At 26.9% G+C, this 16,915-nt stretch overlaps 1 protein-coding gene and 1 long non-coding RNA gene across 5 annotated transcripts in view; one reads left to right on the plus strand and one right to left on the minus strand.

Moving 5' to 3' along the window:
• LOC108000765 (fibroblast growth factor receptor homolog 1) overlaps positions 1-16,915 on the minus strand; it is a 93,128-nt gene that overhangs the window by 4,246 nt on the left and 71,967 nt on the right. For 2 of the 4 annotated variants that reach the window (XM_062085433.1, XM_062085434.1), the window contains exons 3-8: positions 7,777-8,112; positions 6,688-7,080; positions 5,302-5,483; positions 2,099-2,231; positions 1,056-1,544; positions 146-644 (exon numbers count right to left, since the gene is read on the minus strand). In XM_062085433.1, coding sequence (XP_061941417.1) covers positions 146-644; positions 1,056-1,544; positions 2,099-2,231; positions 5,302-5,483; positions 6,688-7,080; positions 7,777-8,112 — 2,032 coding nt within the window. Of the gene's footprint in view, positions 1-145; positions 645-1,055; positions 1,545-2,098; positions 2,232-3,301; positions 3,490-5,301; positions 5,484-6,687; positions 7,081-7,776; positions 8,113-16,915 lie in introns of all 4 variants that reach the window. The other 2 variants (XM_062085431.1, XM_062085432.1) reach the window with 1 other exon arrangement.
• On the plus strand, positions 3,488-5,403 carry LOC114577915 (uncharacterized). The gene is made up of 3 exons (XR_003698391.2): positions 3,488-4,657; positions 5,003-5,185; positions 5,262-5,403. It is a non-coding gene; the product is annotated as an uncharacterized LOC114577915 (long non-coding RNA).

Here is a 16,915-nt window from a genome sequence, read left to right on the forward strand (position 1 = left end):
TTATGAAATAGAATACGATTCTTATAAAATAAATTCATCATAAACAGTGATATATGATTTATATGAAATTGTTTATTAAAAATTGAGAGTACTTTTTCATTAATCCAATAATTGAATAATATAATATAATATATATAATACTTACACGTCAGATTGAGTGGTATAGACCCGATGAAACAGAGCTTCAGGTGCCATCCATTTAACCGGAAGTCTTCCGTCTGTGGTTTTCCTATAGTAATCGTGACAATGGATATCCCTTGCCAGACCAAAGTCAGCGATCTTCAACACGTATTCGTCGCTGACCAACACATTTCTGGCAGCCAGATCCCTATGAATGCACCTTCTGCTCGCTAGATATTCCATCCCTCTAGCTACCTGATAGGCAAATGATACAAGATCCTTTTGAGTGAGAGTCTTCTTCTCTTTCGGTTCTTGACCAATCGTTGGTTCGTATCCCGAAGAAGGTCTATGGTCCCGTAGAAAATCACGGAGGTTTCCATGTGGGGCGAATTCTACGACCACATACAAAGGCCCCCCTTGTGTACAGGCGCCTAATAGATTGATTATATTCACATGTTTGCCGATCATCTTCATCATCTCCATCTCGGACACCAAATCCATCATTTCCGCATCGGTATGGCCTTCTATAAAAGAATTGGTGATTGGATTAATATAGGTCTAATTTTGATTCTTGGCCTAATTTTAAGTTTGGATAAATGATATTAACCAGTACAATTTTTACAAAATACAATTTTCAAAGATTATGATTTTTATATAATTCAAAATATGTAAAATTAATATTATTATAAATATATATAGAAAATATAATATTACATATATAAATATAATATTATTATAAATATATGTAGAAAATTTATTTTTGAAATTTATTTTTTAAATAATTTTTTATTGATAATATATTTGAAATTAAGTTTCAAAAATTTATATTTAAAATATTTATATTTTTATAGAATATAATTTTAAATGCATGAGAATATTGACTTTTTTTTAAAGAATAAAAGTTAAAAATTAAAAAAAAAAAAAAAAGATTTTACCTTTCAACATCTTTACAGCGACAACACAAGGTATTCCAGGTTTTCCAGTGTTGGTTTGTGCCCTAACTACTTTTCCAAAAGCACCCTCACCCAAAGTATTACCCAGAGTCAAATGTTCCCTGGGCAATTCCCAAGCGCTATCCACTGGAAGCTCGTACTCTGATATACTTCCTCCATTACTATCCTCTGCGGCTACTGTCGATTTTTGTTTCTCGATCTTTACCACTGGCATCAATAACGGTTCTTGAACATTTTGTGCATTCACCAAATTTTGTTTTTCCACAATCACTTTCTTTGTCCATTGTGTCACGACCGCGGCACGTGCTGTTTCTATGGCCAATAATTTCTTCATCTTCTCGCGTTTCAAACGGTGGAAAATATATATGACGACTACTACGCCCACGGCGAAGAAAATGAAGAGAACTGCGGCCAGAACGTTTACCAGAATTTGTGGTTTCGCTGTTATTGGTATTCCAGGATCTTCCAAGGCTGATAAAGAATTAAAAAATTATGAAATGTTTAAATCGAATATGAATGATAAGATGATTTAATGAAATATGAATGATATACTAATATAAAATATCAAATATAAATAATATATAATATTTAATTATGATATAATTAAAAATAATATAATATAATATAATAATCAATCATAATTGAATATTTATTTTGTGATTATATTATTATTGTATTATTTTTTAAAAATAATACAATATAATGATATAATGATTTAATTAAAAATGATATAATATGAATATGAATACAATATTATTATTAATTAATTACAATTCACAATGATTGAATCACAATGATTGAATATTTAATATCAATAATTAATATTTAATTATTGTTACAATATGATATATATGATATATATAATATAAATATATAATATATGTGATAAATGATATATATATGACATAATGATATAATGGTTAATTAAATATGTTATATAATTAATATAATATGATATAAATGAGATGTATAATATGATAATTAAATTAAGCATAAATATAATATTTGAAATTTTTGATACTTACATTCTACTATTCGAAGATAAGCGCTGCTAAATGTTTCTCCTAATGCGTTTTGCGCTATGCAAGTATACCAGCCTTCATCTTTTTCTGTTACATTATATAACTTTAACACTTCCGGATTTTCTGCGCCTTCAGCCTATTCAAAAATGTTTAAATTAATTTATCAGGAATAATTCAGAAAACTGAGAAATCAAAATAAGTTTTAAATAATGATTATTTAAAAGGAAAAGCTTTAGTGAATTTATTAATTTTTTCAGAGACACTAATACATGAATCTTTTAATAATAATAAAAACAAATAATAAAAAAAAATGATAATTTATTTTACAATCATTGCTTTGTAAATATTATAAATATTTTAATATCTTATAAAGTATCTTTTAACAGATTAATTAAGTCAAAGCTTTTTTTGAAATTTCAATCTAAAATTTTGAGATTTCTTTTTTTAAAAAACTTCTACTATTTTGTCAAAAACTATAATAAATTATAACATAGATATTATATATATTACAAGAACAAATAAAAATTATATATTATTATATAATTATCAAAAAATTTGAAAACAATAAAAAATTTTAAAATAATAAAAATATCGAAAATTATGTTTATAATCAAAACTTGCTAAATAATTAATTGAAATCAAACGTTAATAATAATAAACGGCAAAATCAAATTTTTGCTTGAAACACATAAATTGTTATTTATTTAATAGTTTCTTATAAATACATTTATTATATGTATTTTATTATAATATTAATATATATTTTTTATAATATTTATAACAGATTTTTTATTTCATGTCGATTGCATTTAAAATTTTAAACAATAATATATTATAAGAACTAATAAATTTTAATTTTTTTTTAAATTTTCTTTGACTTGGAAAATATTAAATTCCTATTTTTATGTTTCATTTTTTTTCTATTTTACCAACTATTGTATTATAAAATCCAATTTTAATGAATCAATAATCTAGATTCAAATTATCACAAATTAATTTTTAATAGTTACAATTTAATAATAAGTTGTTGTTAAATTGTTATATAAATTATTTATATATCTTTCGAGAATTTCAAAGAATTACAAAAATAGCAAAAGTCTCTTTGAGTTTCGCAGCTTTGAAGTTTTTATTGTTAAATCTAAGATTGAGAAAGCTGAAGCAGAGACAAATAGTTTCATGCATTTTCAAATAATTCTACGTGCCCACCTTGACCTCCACCCGGAAACTTTGATTGGTTTTGTTGACAGTAGATAAAGAGGTGTGATAACCATGATACCATTCAAGATGGCGGTGCGCGGCCGAAAGAACTTCGCAAGTCATTGTAACGTTGCCTCCTATCAGAACCGTGGTGTTTTTCGGTGGCCTGGTCAGTATCGGACGGTGTTTCACGCTCTCTACAGGAAAAATAGACCCAACCACCATTTTTACCAAGCTCGAGTATCAAAGAAACAAAGAGAAGTCCTTTGAGATCAAATTTCTTTTTTTATTTAATTTTTAATTAATTTTCAATATCATTTAAATAATTCGATATTTTTATTTAAATAATTTTTTTGCTAATAAAATTATAAATGTAATTTGTCAATATTTTTGTTAGTTCTTTATCAATCTTAATGAGCTCGAAATATATTATAAATATATTATTTTATTTTGACTAATTTTTTTTTTTAGATATAATAGTCGACTTTTATTTTTGAATTAGCAAAAATTTGATACTATGTTATACAAGTACCATTTAAACGCTACTATATATAAGATTGAGCTTCTCAAAACTTCTTTGGATTTAAATGGGATCTTTTTTAAAATTTTTTTTATATATATATATTTTGTCTATTTTTTTTTATAATTAAGAAATGTCATATTCAAATTTAATGCTATCGAAAACCTTCGAATATCGATTTTCAAGCAAAAAATACAATAACATGGTTATATTGTCAATAATGGTTATATTGTCAATGCGTTTACAATTATACAATAATTATAATTGGTCATCCCTTTGTTTTTTCCTTTAGAAGAAAAAAAAGTGAAAATTTCGATAATTTTTGACAATTTTTAGACAAATAAATATGGTTATAATGAATTGAACAAGCCGTTACGTGCAGTTTCGTAAGAATAGATGAATATTCAAAGAATAGATGAATAGATGAACATAATGATATATCCTTTTTTTCATCTCTTCTCATCTATCAATTTTATAGTATTTAGACGAGAAAATTATCTTTTGTTATTGTAATTTTAGTTGCCCAAGATTTGTTTTATATTTTATTATCATTATAATTCAAAGGATTCATGGAATCCTACGTTTACTATGGATACATGCTAAATATGATGATATTTGTTCACTCATTATATCGTGTTTGTACAAACAATTGAGAATGATGTCCAATATTGTTACTTATACTATCCTCAATAAATATATATATATATATAGGCAGAATTCAATATAATAAGATTTTTTTAGAATAACTCGAAAATAAAAGCCAATTGTCTGCTATATGAAGAAAAATGATGCTTTTCAAAAAAATATTTCAAGATCATTAAAATTAACAAAGAAAAAGTTAGTCGGTAAATATATTTAGATTTATTTCTAATTTTAGATTTCATCTTTGATTAATATGAAGTAATGTAGAAGAAAATTTTGGAATATTTATCACTTTTGCAATTTCTGAATTGTATATAAAAAAGATTAAAATTTAAACAAATTTTTATCTTTTTCTTTGTATTTTTTGATTGTTTTTTTTAAATTTTTCCAAAATTTTTTTTAAATTTCATCAGAAAATTTCTGACAGATCTTCTCTTTTCCATTCTAATATTATTCTTTTTTTTAATCTCTTACTACATTTTTACACATGTTAAACTATATAAATTTGATCCCGAAAGACTCAAAACTTTATATATCCATGAAATTAGGACATCAAAGAAAAGAAAAGAAAGAATACAATAATATGACATGATTAAAACGTTAAAAAAACAAAATGGAAGAATCCATTGGGCAGCACCTGAAATACCAAAAGAAACGAATATTTCCTTCACCATCGTTAGTCACTATCGATATCATTATATCGCAAGCAGCTTACGTATCACCAGAATCCCGTACGTATCAGTAGAATTTATATAATATTTTACAAACTAATTTTATTAGAGACTATTTCAATAATCCATCGAGAAGACAGGGAAACCTCCACCATCTTAACAAGTCGATGTTGTACCTGAAGAAGAATTCCGGTCGGTGAATTCTCTTGGTCACCAGGATATTCGACTACTTTCAGCCATTGTATATAAGGTTCGAGATCAGACACGATCGGACACTTGAACGTCACCGTGCTGTTCACCACCGCGGTTACGTTCTTCGGAAAATCCACGTTGATGTATGGTTTATGAGGAAAACGCTCTATAGATTTATGAAAATTCACCACGATTTAATTTTGCGACTTATTTTCATATTATAATCGAAGATGGCGTTTCTAGTGTTTCTAGTGAAAAAATTTTAGGGACTTTTGTAAATTAGGTTTTAAAAATAAAAAATTATAAAAATTCAGAGAGATTTAATTTTTTGATTTTTTTTTATGAAATCGAAGATGGATAATAATTTAAAATTTTTTTTGCGTAAAACAAGAAAATTTTATGGAATTTGGAAAATTAAACTCAAGACGATCTCTATCTATCTTGAGATTGATGGAAACTAATCATGGATAGTTTTATTTCTAGTGAATTTTAGGGAATTACTCAGGATAGTTTTTGTAAGTAAAAAATTATGGAAGTTCAGGAAGATTTAATTTTACGATTTTTTTTTTTGTGAAATTGAAGATAAATGGAGATTTAAAAGTTTCTATACAAAACAAGAAAATTTTATGAAATTTGGAAAATTAAATTTTGGACGATTTGATGTCGCGATTTCTCTTTGATTCGTGAAATTGAATTGGTTTGAAAACTTGATAATGTTTCCAGTGAAAATACGTGAGTAATATATAAATAATATGATCACTGAAAAATTTTAGAATAATTAGAATTTGCAATGAAAAATGGATAAAATTAGAAATATTTACTACACTTTTTTATATTATATAATTATATTGAAAATTTTTAATGGATAATATTTTAATAGTGAAAAATAGATAGCAGATTATATATAAAAAATTTGATGGAATTTATTATTTTCTTCGTGAAATTTTTATATATTTTTGTACATATTTTATTTGAGAAATTTTTGACAAAATATACACTATTTTCGTAACATTTAAAAAATATTCTTTTTTATGAATTAAATTTTAATTGTTTTATACAATATTAAAATAATAATAATAATAATGATAATAAAAATTTTAGTACAAAATTAAATAATAATAATAACAATAAACAAATCTTTAATTATCCATATTTCATATATTATAACCTGATACCGTAAATTTTAAAAATCTATTAAAAATTTCATAAATCTATTATATTATTGTTTATCCTAAAGTTTAATTATCCTAAATTCGTCACAAACAAATTTCGTTATATTTCAGATGAAACACGCATTTTCACTTTTCTATCATATTTCATCCTCCTATTTTTTAAATAAAAAATTTTTTTAAATAAAATTAGACACTTACCGACAATTTCAACTTTAGATGTGCGATTGATGCATCCCAGATAATTGCACACCACACAAGTATAATTTCCACTGTCTTCAGGTACTAGATCCTCTAATCTGAACGTCCATTTGGACATGACCACTGTGCCCAATGTCCTTTTCGGTTCCTCGTTGTTTTTGTACCATGTTATATTCGGCCTTGGATTTCCAAAGCTGGGGCATCGTAATCGTAACATGTTTCCAGCTGGTTTCACAACCACGTTCGGCATTTCTACGCTTTTATTGAAAGATGGGGCACGTTCCGGGGCGGTGTTGTTATGCTCACCGGCTGTTTCATTCTCGCATTTTTCATTGTCCAAATCGACTTCCACGTTTTCACTGTCGAGATGTAACGATCGTGTTTCTGGCAAGTCTGAAATCAAATGTAATTCCAGCTTTTTTATTTTCTTTTATCGAAATTTTAATTAAATTGTTTATTTGAATTTATAAATATAAAATTATCAAATAATATATAATTAATTATAAATATAAAACTAGTAAAAACAAATTATAAAATTTATATTTTTTTTATTTAGTATAAAATCGATTGTTTTAATTTTGATTAATTTACAAGAGATATTTTCTTTATATTTTGTTTGCTCTTTTTATAAATCAAATTTAAATAATTTAAAATTAATTTGTTAATAAGGAAAAAAAGTGAAAAAAATTAAAAATTGAAGAATAGAAAGAATATTAAATATTAAATTTTTTCTTTGGATATACTTATTTGATCTGAAAACATCAAAACAATATTAATATTTCAAACATTCCAAAAATAAGTTTATTTAGATTTTTTTATTTAATCTTTAAAATTCTTTATAATATTTCCATTTGTTAAAAATTATATATCTAAATAGACTGCAAAAATAATTTAAAAATAATTGTTCATAACGCAATATCAATACAATATCCTATAAATCTCACAATTCCATGAACAAATTTTTTTAATCATCGAACAAAAACTTCTCGAATTTATTTAAGAAAAAGCGATCTAAGTAATTAAAAATAGTATTTAATCTGATTAAAAAGATTTAAAAATCTTTAATTTAAAAATACAAAATTTACTAACTTCTCGCTTCGATTTCCAATTCATTCGTTTCCTCCTCAGTTCTATGGCCACCAAGATTTTCAGTCTCGTGCTGATATCCATCGTTCTGCAACGATTCGATTCGTATCGTTACGTTTCTCCGTTCGGTCGACCCGATCGCGCAACCGTATGAATCGGCATCCTCGGCCTCGATGTACTTGAACCTCAACGACTGCTTCATCAGTCGTATTCTCGGTGAGGATGGTTTGAATATTTCGTCGCCTTTGTACCAGGTCGTTTCCGTATTCGAAGTCAACGAGCATCGTAAGATCAATTTTTCACCGATCGATACTACCACCACGTCGGGATGATCTAGATCTGTAATTTGAGAATTGAAATTAAAATTTATATTATAACTTTAATTAAAATTTATGTTAAATCTAATGTGGATTTGGGATTAATTGTATATATTTAACATTTAATTATTTTGGATAGTAAAATTTTATTTATTACTTTTTCATTTAATTGTAGAATATTAAAGATGAAAATTAATTTTTTTTTTTGATGGAATATCAGGAATATGTGGACATTATAAAATAGTTTTTTAAATATTGAATCGATGCAGTTGATCATTTTCTGTAAAAACTATTAAATTATGCTAAAAAAATTTTGTTAGAAGATATTGTAATTTGAATTTTGTAAAATTTATTACACAAAAGAGAAGAAACAATATCAGTGAAATTGTTTTGTTCATGATTTCCTTGTCTTTTGTTTGGTAAATTTTGTAAAATTAAAATGATGGTTCGAAAATCATAGTGATAAATTATGTACAAAATATTTTGAAAAATTTATTATTTATATGTTGATATTTAAAACAATTTCTCAATTTTGTTTCTATATAAAAGTGCCTTTTCAATTCTTGGATATCTTACTATGATTTTCATTTTGCCAAATATATCTTGAATTTATGACTTTTTGGCACAAATGATTTGATGCTTTATTATATGATTCATAATATATAAGAAGCTATGATTTAAAAAAAGTTGATCTTTATATATCTTTGTCATCGAATGCTCATTTAATTTTTGTCTGAAATATTTTTTAATATCTCATCAATTCCAAGATATTCAGATAGATTTAGATATTAAGATTTAAATTAAGACATTGTGCAGAATTTGTATTCTGAATACAATAATGTTTATAATTGTTATAAATTCAATTATTACTATATCATAATAATAATTTATTTATCTATAAATTTTTAGATTATAGATATTTAAAAGCCTATAACCAATATTAATTATTATATTTTATTTTAATAATGTTTTACATTCTGAACAAAATATCGCAAAATTGCTCTGCATCCCCACCATTTAATCCATTTCTACATATTTTTTTGCAATTTTGAGATAGTTGATCGAAAACATAAAAAATTATTGAAGTATACCTATATACGATAATTAAAGATTATCGATGAGATAAAGATAAGGATTTTCTCCGTCATTAGAAATCGTAAACTTTAAAAAAAGAATTTTACCACTATATTTCGTTCCGCTATATTGATCACCAAGTTCACGGAAGATAAACCAACCAAGCCTTCGTTACTTGGCAACCTAACCTCGCCTTCTAAATCGATTCTTCCGCGAATCGTGGATGCAATAAACACCGTTAAAATTGCACAAAGCAATCATGGCACGCGATTCGATATCCTCGTCGTTGCACAAAAACCATTTTAGAAAGGGAAAGATAGCTCGAATCGATCCATCATCAATCTTATCCTTTCTCGATCGATCGTGATGATTTCCAGTTGTCACATAACCTCGATCGATCGACTCATCGGATAATAAATATCAGCTATTTATTTTCTCCATTGTCCGATAATTGAATATTACGTCTCGTTTTCAACGTTGTCGGTCAATTTTCTTTATAATCGAAGTTCTGAATTTTTTTTTTACGATTGTAAACGAGGATGAAATAATTGCTGGTATTATCGTGTGGTTATCGGATCCCTTCGTTTATTGATTAATTAATCCTTCGAATATGATGAAATGAATTTCTTCTCTTTCTTTTTTTTTTTTCTTCTGTTAATTCGATGTTGTATGGGAGTTTTTCGATTCGAAGAACATCGAGTGTGTTGTTTGGAGATTTAATAACTGGTAACATTTTTTAATTGTTTTTTTATGTATCGTATGGTACATGTAGTTGCTCCTTTAGTTCTTCTTGTCAGTAACGTTTCAGTTTGAACGTAACACACGATTATTACGGTATTTTCTCGGTAGTTTAAAAATACTGGCTCTGGAGATCATTTGTAACTTAAAAACAATCTTTACTGACGTTCCATTACTCAGTTTCATGGATATCATTTATTATACGAGTGTCTTATTTTTTTTTTTAATATACATAACATGATATTTCATTTTACTCTTTATGCAATACTTGGATTTATTTAGACACGAACGAAATTTCGTTTGTGAATGTTTTTTTTTATTGAAAAAATTTTTATTATAAATTAAACTATGGATATGTTTGATAATAAAATTAGGAGATAATAGTGACTGAATTTTTTCAAGATTTTTGGAGATTTAGAATATTAATAAATTTTAGAAAAATATTTTTTAATAATTGAATTAATAAAATAAAATAGAAACATGTTATAATGTAGATATTACTAATTAAGTAATTTTGAGCTTTTTTGATTTTTTAAAAGTTTTTAAAAGTCACAAATCAATTTTGAATTTGAATATTTTCTGATATAAATTTATTTATTAAATATTAATATTTTTTCAATCAAATTTATAGTTCGTTATTGTCATATTCTCAAATTTATTTTTTTATCATTTTTATATCAATTTATCCAAGATAATATTCCTTAACGTTTTTTTAAATCGTTTTTTTAAAAAGATTTCCATTTACAATAGCTTTTAGAAATATTCATAAAACATTCTAAGAATATTAATAAAATATTAAAAATTTGTTACAATAAAAATATTTAATGTTTGTGTATGATTATAATGAATATTTAACATTTGCATTATCACATATGATTTAAAATTTTGAAAGCAATCATATTTTTACATAAAATAGAAAAACTTTTTATAAATAATTATGAATGTACCAATTATGATAAATATTTACTACACATGATTATTATAAACAAAAATTAATAAATAAAATTCGTTTAGAGATAATAAAAAATAAATTTGATAAAGTAAAAATTTAATTTTGATTTATTACTATCATTCATGACAGTGTAGACATATTTAAATAAGTATTAAAAATTTTCTATACATCTAAAGAACTATTGATTGCAATTCACAGATTCGAAATCACTATTTTCTAAATAATACAATTAATTCGTGTTATCCAATCTTCAAAATAAAACAACACATTATTCGTACAACCCAATTTTTCGATTACCATCAAGAACTAATTTCTAAAATAATCATCGTTCCAAATACGTATTTCCAAAATTATTGAATGACTTCTCGACCTTGAGTGCTCAGTAGATCATCGGTTAAACTTCGTCGAAAGTCATGCACTTGGCTCTTTCACGAAGATCAAGCCACAGGGAAGCCACGGCTGCCCATTCATGATCTTCCCGGCCATCGAAGTGTCGCCATTTGGACGAAGGCCAGGGAAGAATCGCGACACTGTCCCTTCCGACGTTCCATCTGGAACCACGTCCCATTCTGTCCTCTTCCGTTGTGCGTTCGTTGTCGATCCTCTCTTCAGCGTCCAACTAAATTTAGAGATCTGTCGAGGGTGTCTCTGAGATTTCTCTCGTGCCTCTGAATTTCGAGACAGAATTCGTGTTCGCGATTTTCAAGTTCGATCATGCGAGTTATTCGACTTTGTGTATTTTGTTATAACCCTTTTCCATTCGATACTCCATTAATAATAGAAATAATAAAAAGTATCGTAAAGAAACATTTTATCAAGGATAATTGGGATTAAAAAGGAAAAATATTTAATTCTAACATACATTTATTAACACTATGATTGGATGCTAGTAGTTAATAGTGGCGCTAGTATCGAGTTACGTATTGATCATCACAATATTAATTTTGCATGACTTTTGATATATTTGTAATTGTATTTAATTGGATTATTAGGTTTGACAAGTTATACGTAAAGAAATATTGAAAATATAATATACCTTTAAATATCTAGTTTTCGACTAGTTAGATATAAAATAAAAAATATAATAATGAAAATAAAAAATCTTCTAAGATAATTGAATGTTTAAAAAATTCATCCCTTTCATTTGTATGATATATTTATAAATGAACGTAAATTATATTTATTGAAATTTTTTTCAAATTCGAACTATATAAAATGTCGTTGAAATGAAATTTTGTTCGATGAAAAATATTTTATCATTTTTAAATTTAATAATTCCAAGTTATATAGAATTGGTAATTTACCGAATTAAAGATCAAAATAAAAAGACATTAGAATATATTTAAAAATATATGTAAAATAAAAAAAAAAGAAATTATTGAAAGCAGATTCATTTTATTAAAGTTGTTAATACTAAATATTAAATTCAATTTATTAAATTCGCAAATACGATGAATTCCTTTTCAAGCAAGGTACCTTAAATGCCTGTAATTAGCTTCGCTGAAACGAGGCCTATTTATCGTCTCATCTCTAGAAACATAGGACGAATTCCATTTCGCCCACTATTTCCTGGTGTCGATGTTCCTTCGTTTAAGAACTGCACAGCCACTTCACTTCCATCTCATTGTTTTCGTGATTTTTTCTTTCGTTTCGTGTCTAAACATCCTCGATGTTCGTATGTACAAACGACTAATTGTCCTCGAGGGCTCTCTTTCTCTCGACGGAAGTTCAACGAGTTTATTGTCTTTACGAGTTCCGTTCCCGCTTCTTTTTCGAGACACATCGTCACGTGACTTTCGCGCACAGCTCTCCTCGATTCCTATTGTGACGTTTTTCTAATTGTTTTGCCGAGACACGAGCGAGCGGATGATTTGTTAGAGACAGTGAGTGGTTTATCGTTGATTCCAATTTCCGGTGATTATCTTTCGAATTTAATTCTGTTTTATTTTTGTGTTTTATTTGTGTTCAAAGTCGAGCAACTTGTTAAAAAATTAAGCTTAAAAGATTACTATACTTTAAAATGCTGGTGATATTTTTCTATTAATATAAGATTTTTTAACAACTCTGAACTCTGATTACAATTTAGATTATGATATATTACTTTCCCTTGATATTATCATTCTTTTAAATTTAAAGGGATGAATCATATAATCAACTTTTTCTTTTGTTGTAAAATAATATTCTCGTTTCGCAAAATGATCGTTTTCACGTGCACAAAAAATTTGCTTAGCAATAATAGCAATAAATGAATAAATGGCTTTTCAAAAAATGATTCAAAGTAAAAAAAAAAATTCAAAAATAAGATTTATTTCCTTTTTTAGAATCGATTATCGGGATTTCGAAGTTGGATTTTTGCGTATGACATCACGTGGGCCATCTGTTTCGATCCAGGAATAGCGGTAAACATTTCGAGAGGTTCGTGTCCCTCTTTGTCTTTTCTCTTGTTCGTCTCTTTTCTTCTTTCGTCGCACGAAAACTCGCTGCTTCTGGCCAAATTTACTCGGATAAAAGGCCATCCGTGGATTCGTATAAACAATTTCTGGCATGCGATCATCCAATGTCAGATGATTTTGTTTGATCCTTGACTTGTATCATTGTGTCATAAGTGATCACAACAGTTTGGATTAAACTCGCGATGGGTTGGTTATTATTTGTGTTATGTATTTTAGATGAAGATCTAAATTGCTATTATTAAGTATAGAATTATAAAAGATCACAATAAAGATAATTATTTTAAATTTTATTTTATGTGATTGTTATTAAGGATTTTTTCTTATATATATATATAATTATTTTATAAAATATAAAAGTTAAGATTAAATTCTAAAATTAAATTTCAATTAAATTTTTTTTTAATTTTATAATTTATAATAAAAACAGAATTTTTCTTATTGATTATAATTTTTAAATTTAATCTGAAATTTACAGACTAATAATTAGTATATAAATAAATCATTTAGTGCCAACATAATGACAAATTAGATCAAATAAATCACAAATGGAGAATTAAAATTGATCAGATTTAATCTGTCTTCTTTGTAATAAAACATCATAAAAAATATCAAAATTAAATAAGAATTACTTGTTCACTTATTACCAAATCTAATATTCGATAAAAGTTCTAAAATTGCTCGACGTTACATTCCGTTTCAATTCAACATAATTTTCTGTGACACAGGATAATACACGATAATTCCTCCTAAACGTCGAAATTAATAATTATTGAGCTACAAATTCGATGATTGATCTCGTGCATGATCTAGATAGCTAGAGTGGGACGTGAGAAATCATAGTGGTTTCGTTTGGAGGGAGACATTAGCCATTTAGTTAATGGCAGGGACCTGGATATCCCTCGTTTGTCCACGCGACGAGCTTCCACGTTTATTTATTCGTGCCTGGGATGGGACGTGCGCCTTTTTATGGTGCCATTCTGCGGTGGGTCGACTTTTCCCCCCATTTTCTTCCTTTGTCCTCGCCGTCAAACAGTTTTCACGGCGGGGAAAATGTTTAATGGGTTGTATTCTGTGTTTACCCGTGATATAGCTTCTGTTTCAAATACTGTTCTGTCGATCAGATATTTTAATCTCTCTTCGCTTAAAAATTAAATTCGCTGGGAAATTATTTCTTTTTTTTTTCTTTTAAAAAAGTTCTTAATCGAAGGATAAAATAATTATGATAAGATTTAACGAATATTTCTTTTTATAAAAAAATTTGAGAAATTCTAATTTTAAAATAGAAATAAATATTTTTATTTTTTCTCTATTAATAAAATTATTAATTTTTCAACAAATTTAAAGTAACAAAATTTTACATTGGAAATAATATCATTGTTAATTCATATTTTTGTAAATGTTTTATAATTTAATTGTTACGAAAAAAAATGCAAATAAAGACATAGAAGAATGTTAAAAATATTTCGTTATTGTAAATTATTATTCTCAGCAATCTCAATTTTGGATATAATATGATGCGAGTAAGAGATAATATAAAATAGATAAATCGTTTACATCTCAAAATAATATAATAATAACATGCATTTCATGTTTCAATAATCTTCAATGGTTACGGAACGAGCGTGGCAAAAATGTAAAGGAAAAAAAAAAAAGAAAAACAAAAAAATATGAGACACAAAAATAATTATTAAATTTACGCTTGGAACTCGAATTTCCACGAATTTCACGCTTAATAAACTCCGCGATCTGCGCAAGCAACGGAATTAGAAAAGAAAACAACGATCCAGAAGCCAGCTCGATCCACGATTGAAGCGATTTACAATAATATCGTTGGTTGGTACCGGCGCTACCTACGTAATTTACGACTGTCAAGTTTCAATCTCGATATGCGAAGGCTCCATTTCGTTCCACTAAATTACCCAGCGGACACTTTCCAACGGAATCGTTGTAAATGATTATCGGTCGTGGAACGGTCCCGACAACAGCTCTACACGATGTAACGATCGCACGGGGCATTAATCCCGTCTAATAAATCTCTGAATCGTGTGAAAAAGCCTTATTTGCATACCTTTCTCGGAGCCCGTGGTCTCCATCAGGAATAGCACGCGCCACTCGTAAATTAAATTCAAATTTTTCGCGCGCTCTCCGTGACGCGCGCACACCGCTTCCGCGACGTGACCAGGTTTCCAGATGTTATCTAACAATATACCGACTTAGAAGTGGTATTATTGCCGAAAATTTATTATCTCTTGAGCGTATTTATAGTTGAACTTTATTGTAATGAGATTCTAGTTACTTTCGATTTATACGTTGGACGCCATGAAATTCTAGTTTCTACTTTTATTCGGTCACGCGATGTATGTTTTTATTATTATCGATCGTGTTGAAAAATTGTTATTATTAAAAATTGTTATTGTTTTTATTATTATTTTTTTAATTTAAATTAAAGATCAAGTATTTTGCCGATGATTTATGATTTCTATATGAAAGATTAAAAGAATATATAACGATATCTCTGAAGATATTCCTGGAATTTTAGTGAAAATTAGGGATATTTTTAAAACAGGTTAAATTTCTTACGAATCCGAAACGATTTGTATTAATTTTATAATATGCTCTAAATGAAACTAATCCTCGACGAGCAATCTAGAGAGCGTTTGACCGAACTGCGTAAAAAAAACAATCAAAATCGATAGTTTACGCCATAGCCTACAATTTCCAGACACACTAGCGTCTGTTTAGAGTCGGCATAGCATTTCGTTACAGGCGGCTCTCGGTCAATATACTCTTGAAACTATTTTAATGAACTTAAAACAATTCTTCTTCTTATTTACACGAACCAGTTATTTTTATCTATGTAAAAATCCTCTTTTAAAAAACAACTTTTTAATGTTCCAGATACTTGCTGTATATACGGATACGATCTATTCCGGATTTAAGGAATTTAAACGATTTTCCTTGTTTAGCTATTAAAGCTGTGATCGGTGAGTCAGAGTTCAATTGGATTTTATTTTGTTAATATTGTATAATTTGTTAACATTTCTGTTACGAATATAGCTTAAATTTTCTTTCAAAATCGAATAATAATAGTTTCAGAGACGATAATTTTTATTATAAAGCAACCAAAGTCTAGGGATGTTTCTAGGGATTTTTTTAGATTTTCATTAAAGGTTACAAAGTAAAGTTAATACTTCGAGATTAAATTTTATCATAAGAATATTAGAATATGTTATTTTAACAAATAAAATTGTGTATACGATAACAATATTGAAATTCTATCTTCAATTAAATTATCCTATTCTGTTCTACATATAATTTCGAAAAGTTTCGAGAAATTTCTATTCTTATCATTTCTAGATTACAATATTTCTACGAGCTTTCTAATTTTTTATTTAAAAAATAAAAATCTGTAACACTTCAAATATTTCAGCAATATCTCAAAAAATACTAAAATGCTAGAGAATAAAATTGAAAATATATATATATATATATACTATGGAATTTACTACGGAATTTCAAATGTTTAAAAATATTTTGAAAAATGAAAAAAATAAGTAGAGCGCTCCAACCGAGGAAAACAGTACTCTCTTTTCTGATGTAACGGAAAC

This window comes from Apis cerana, linkage group LG15 (genome assembly GCF_029169275.1).
Source record: "Apis cerana isolate GH-2021 linkage group LG15, AcerK_1.0, whole genome shotgun sequence".
Lineage (NCBI taxonomy): Eukaryota > Metazoa > Arthropoda > Insecta > Hymenoptera > Apidae > Apis > Apis cerana.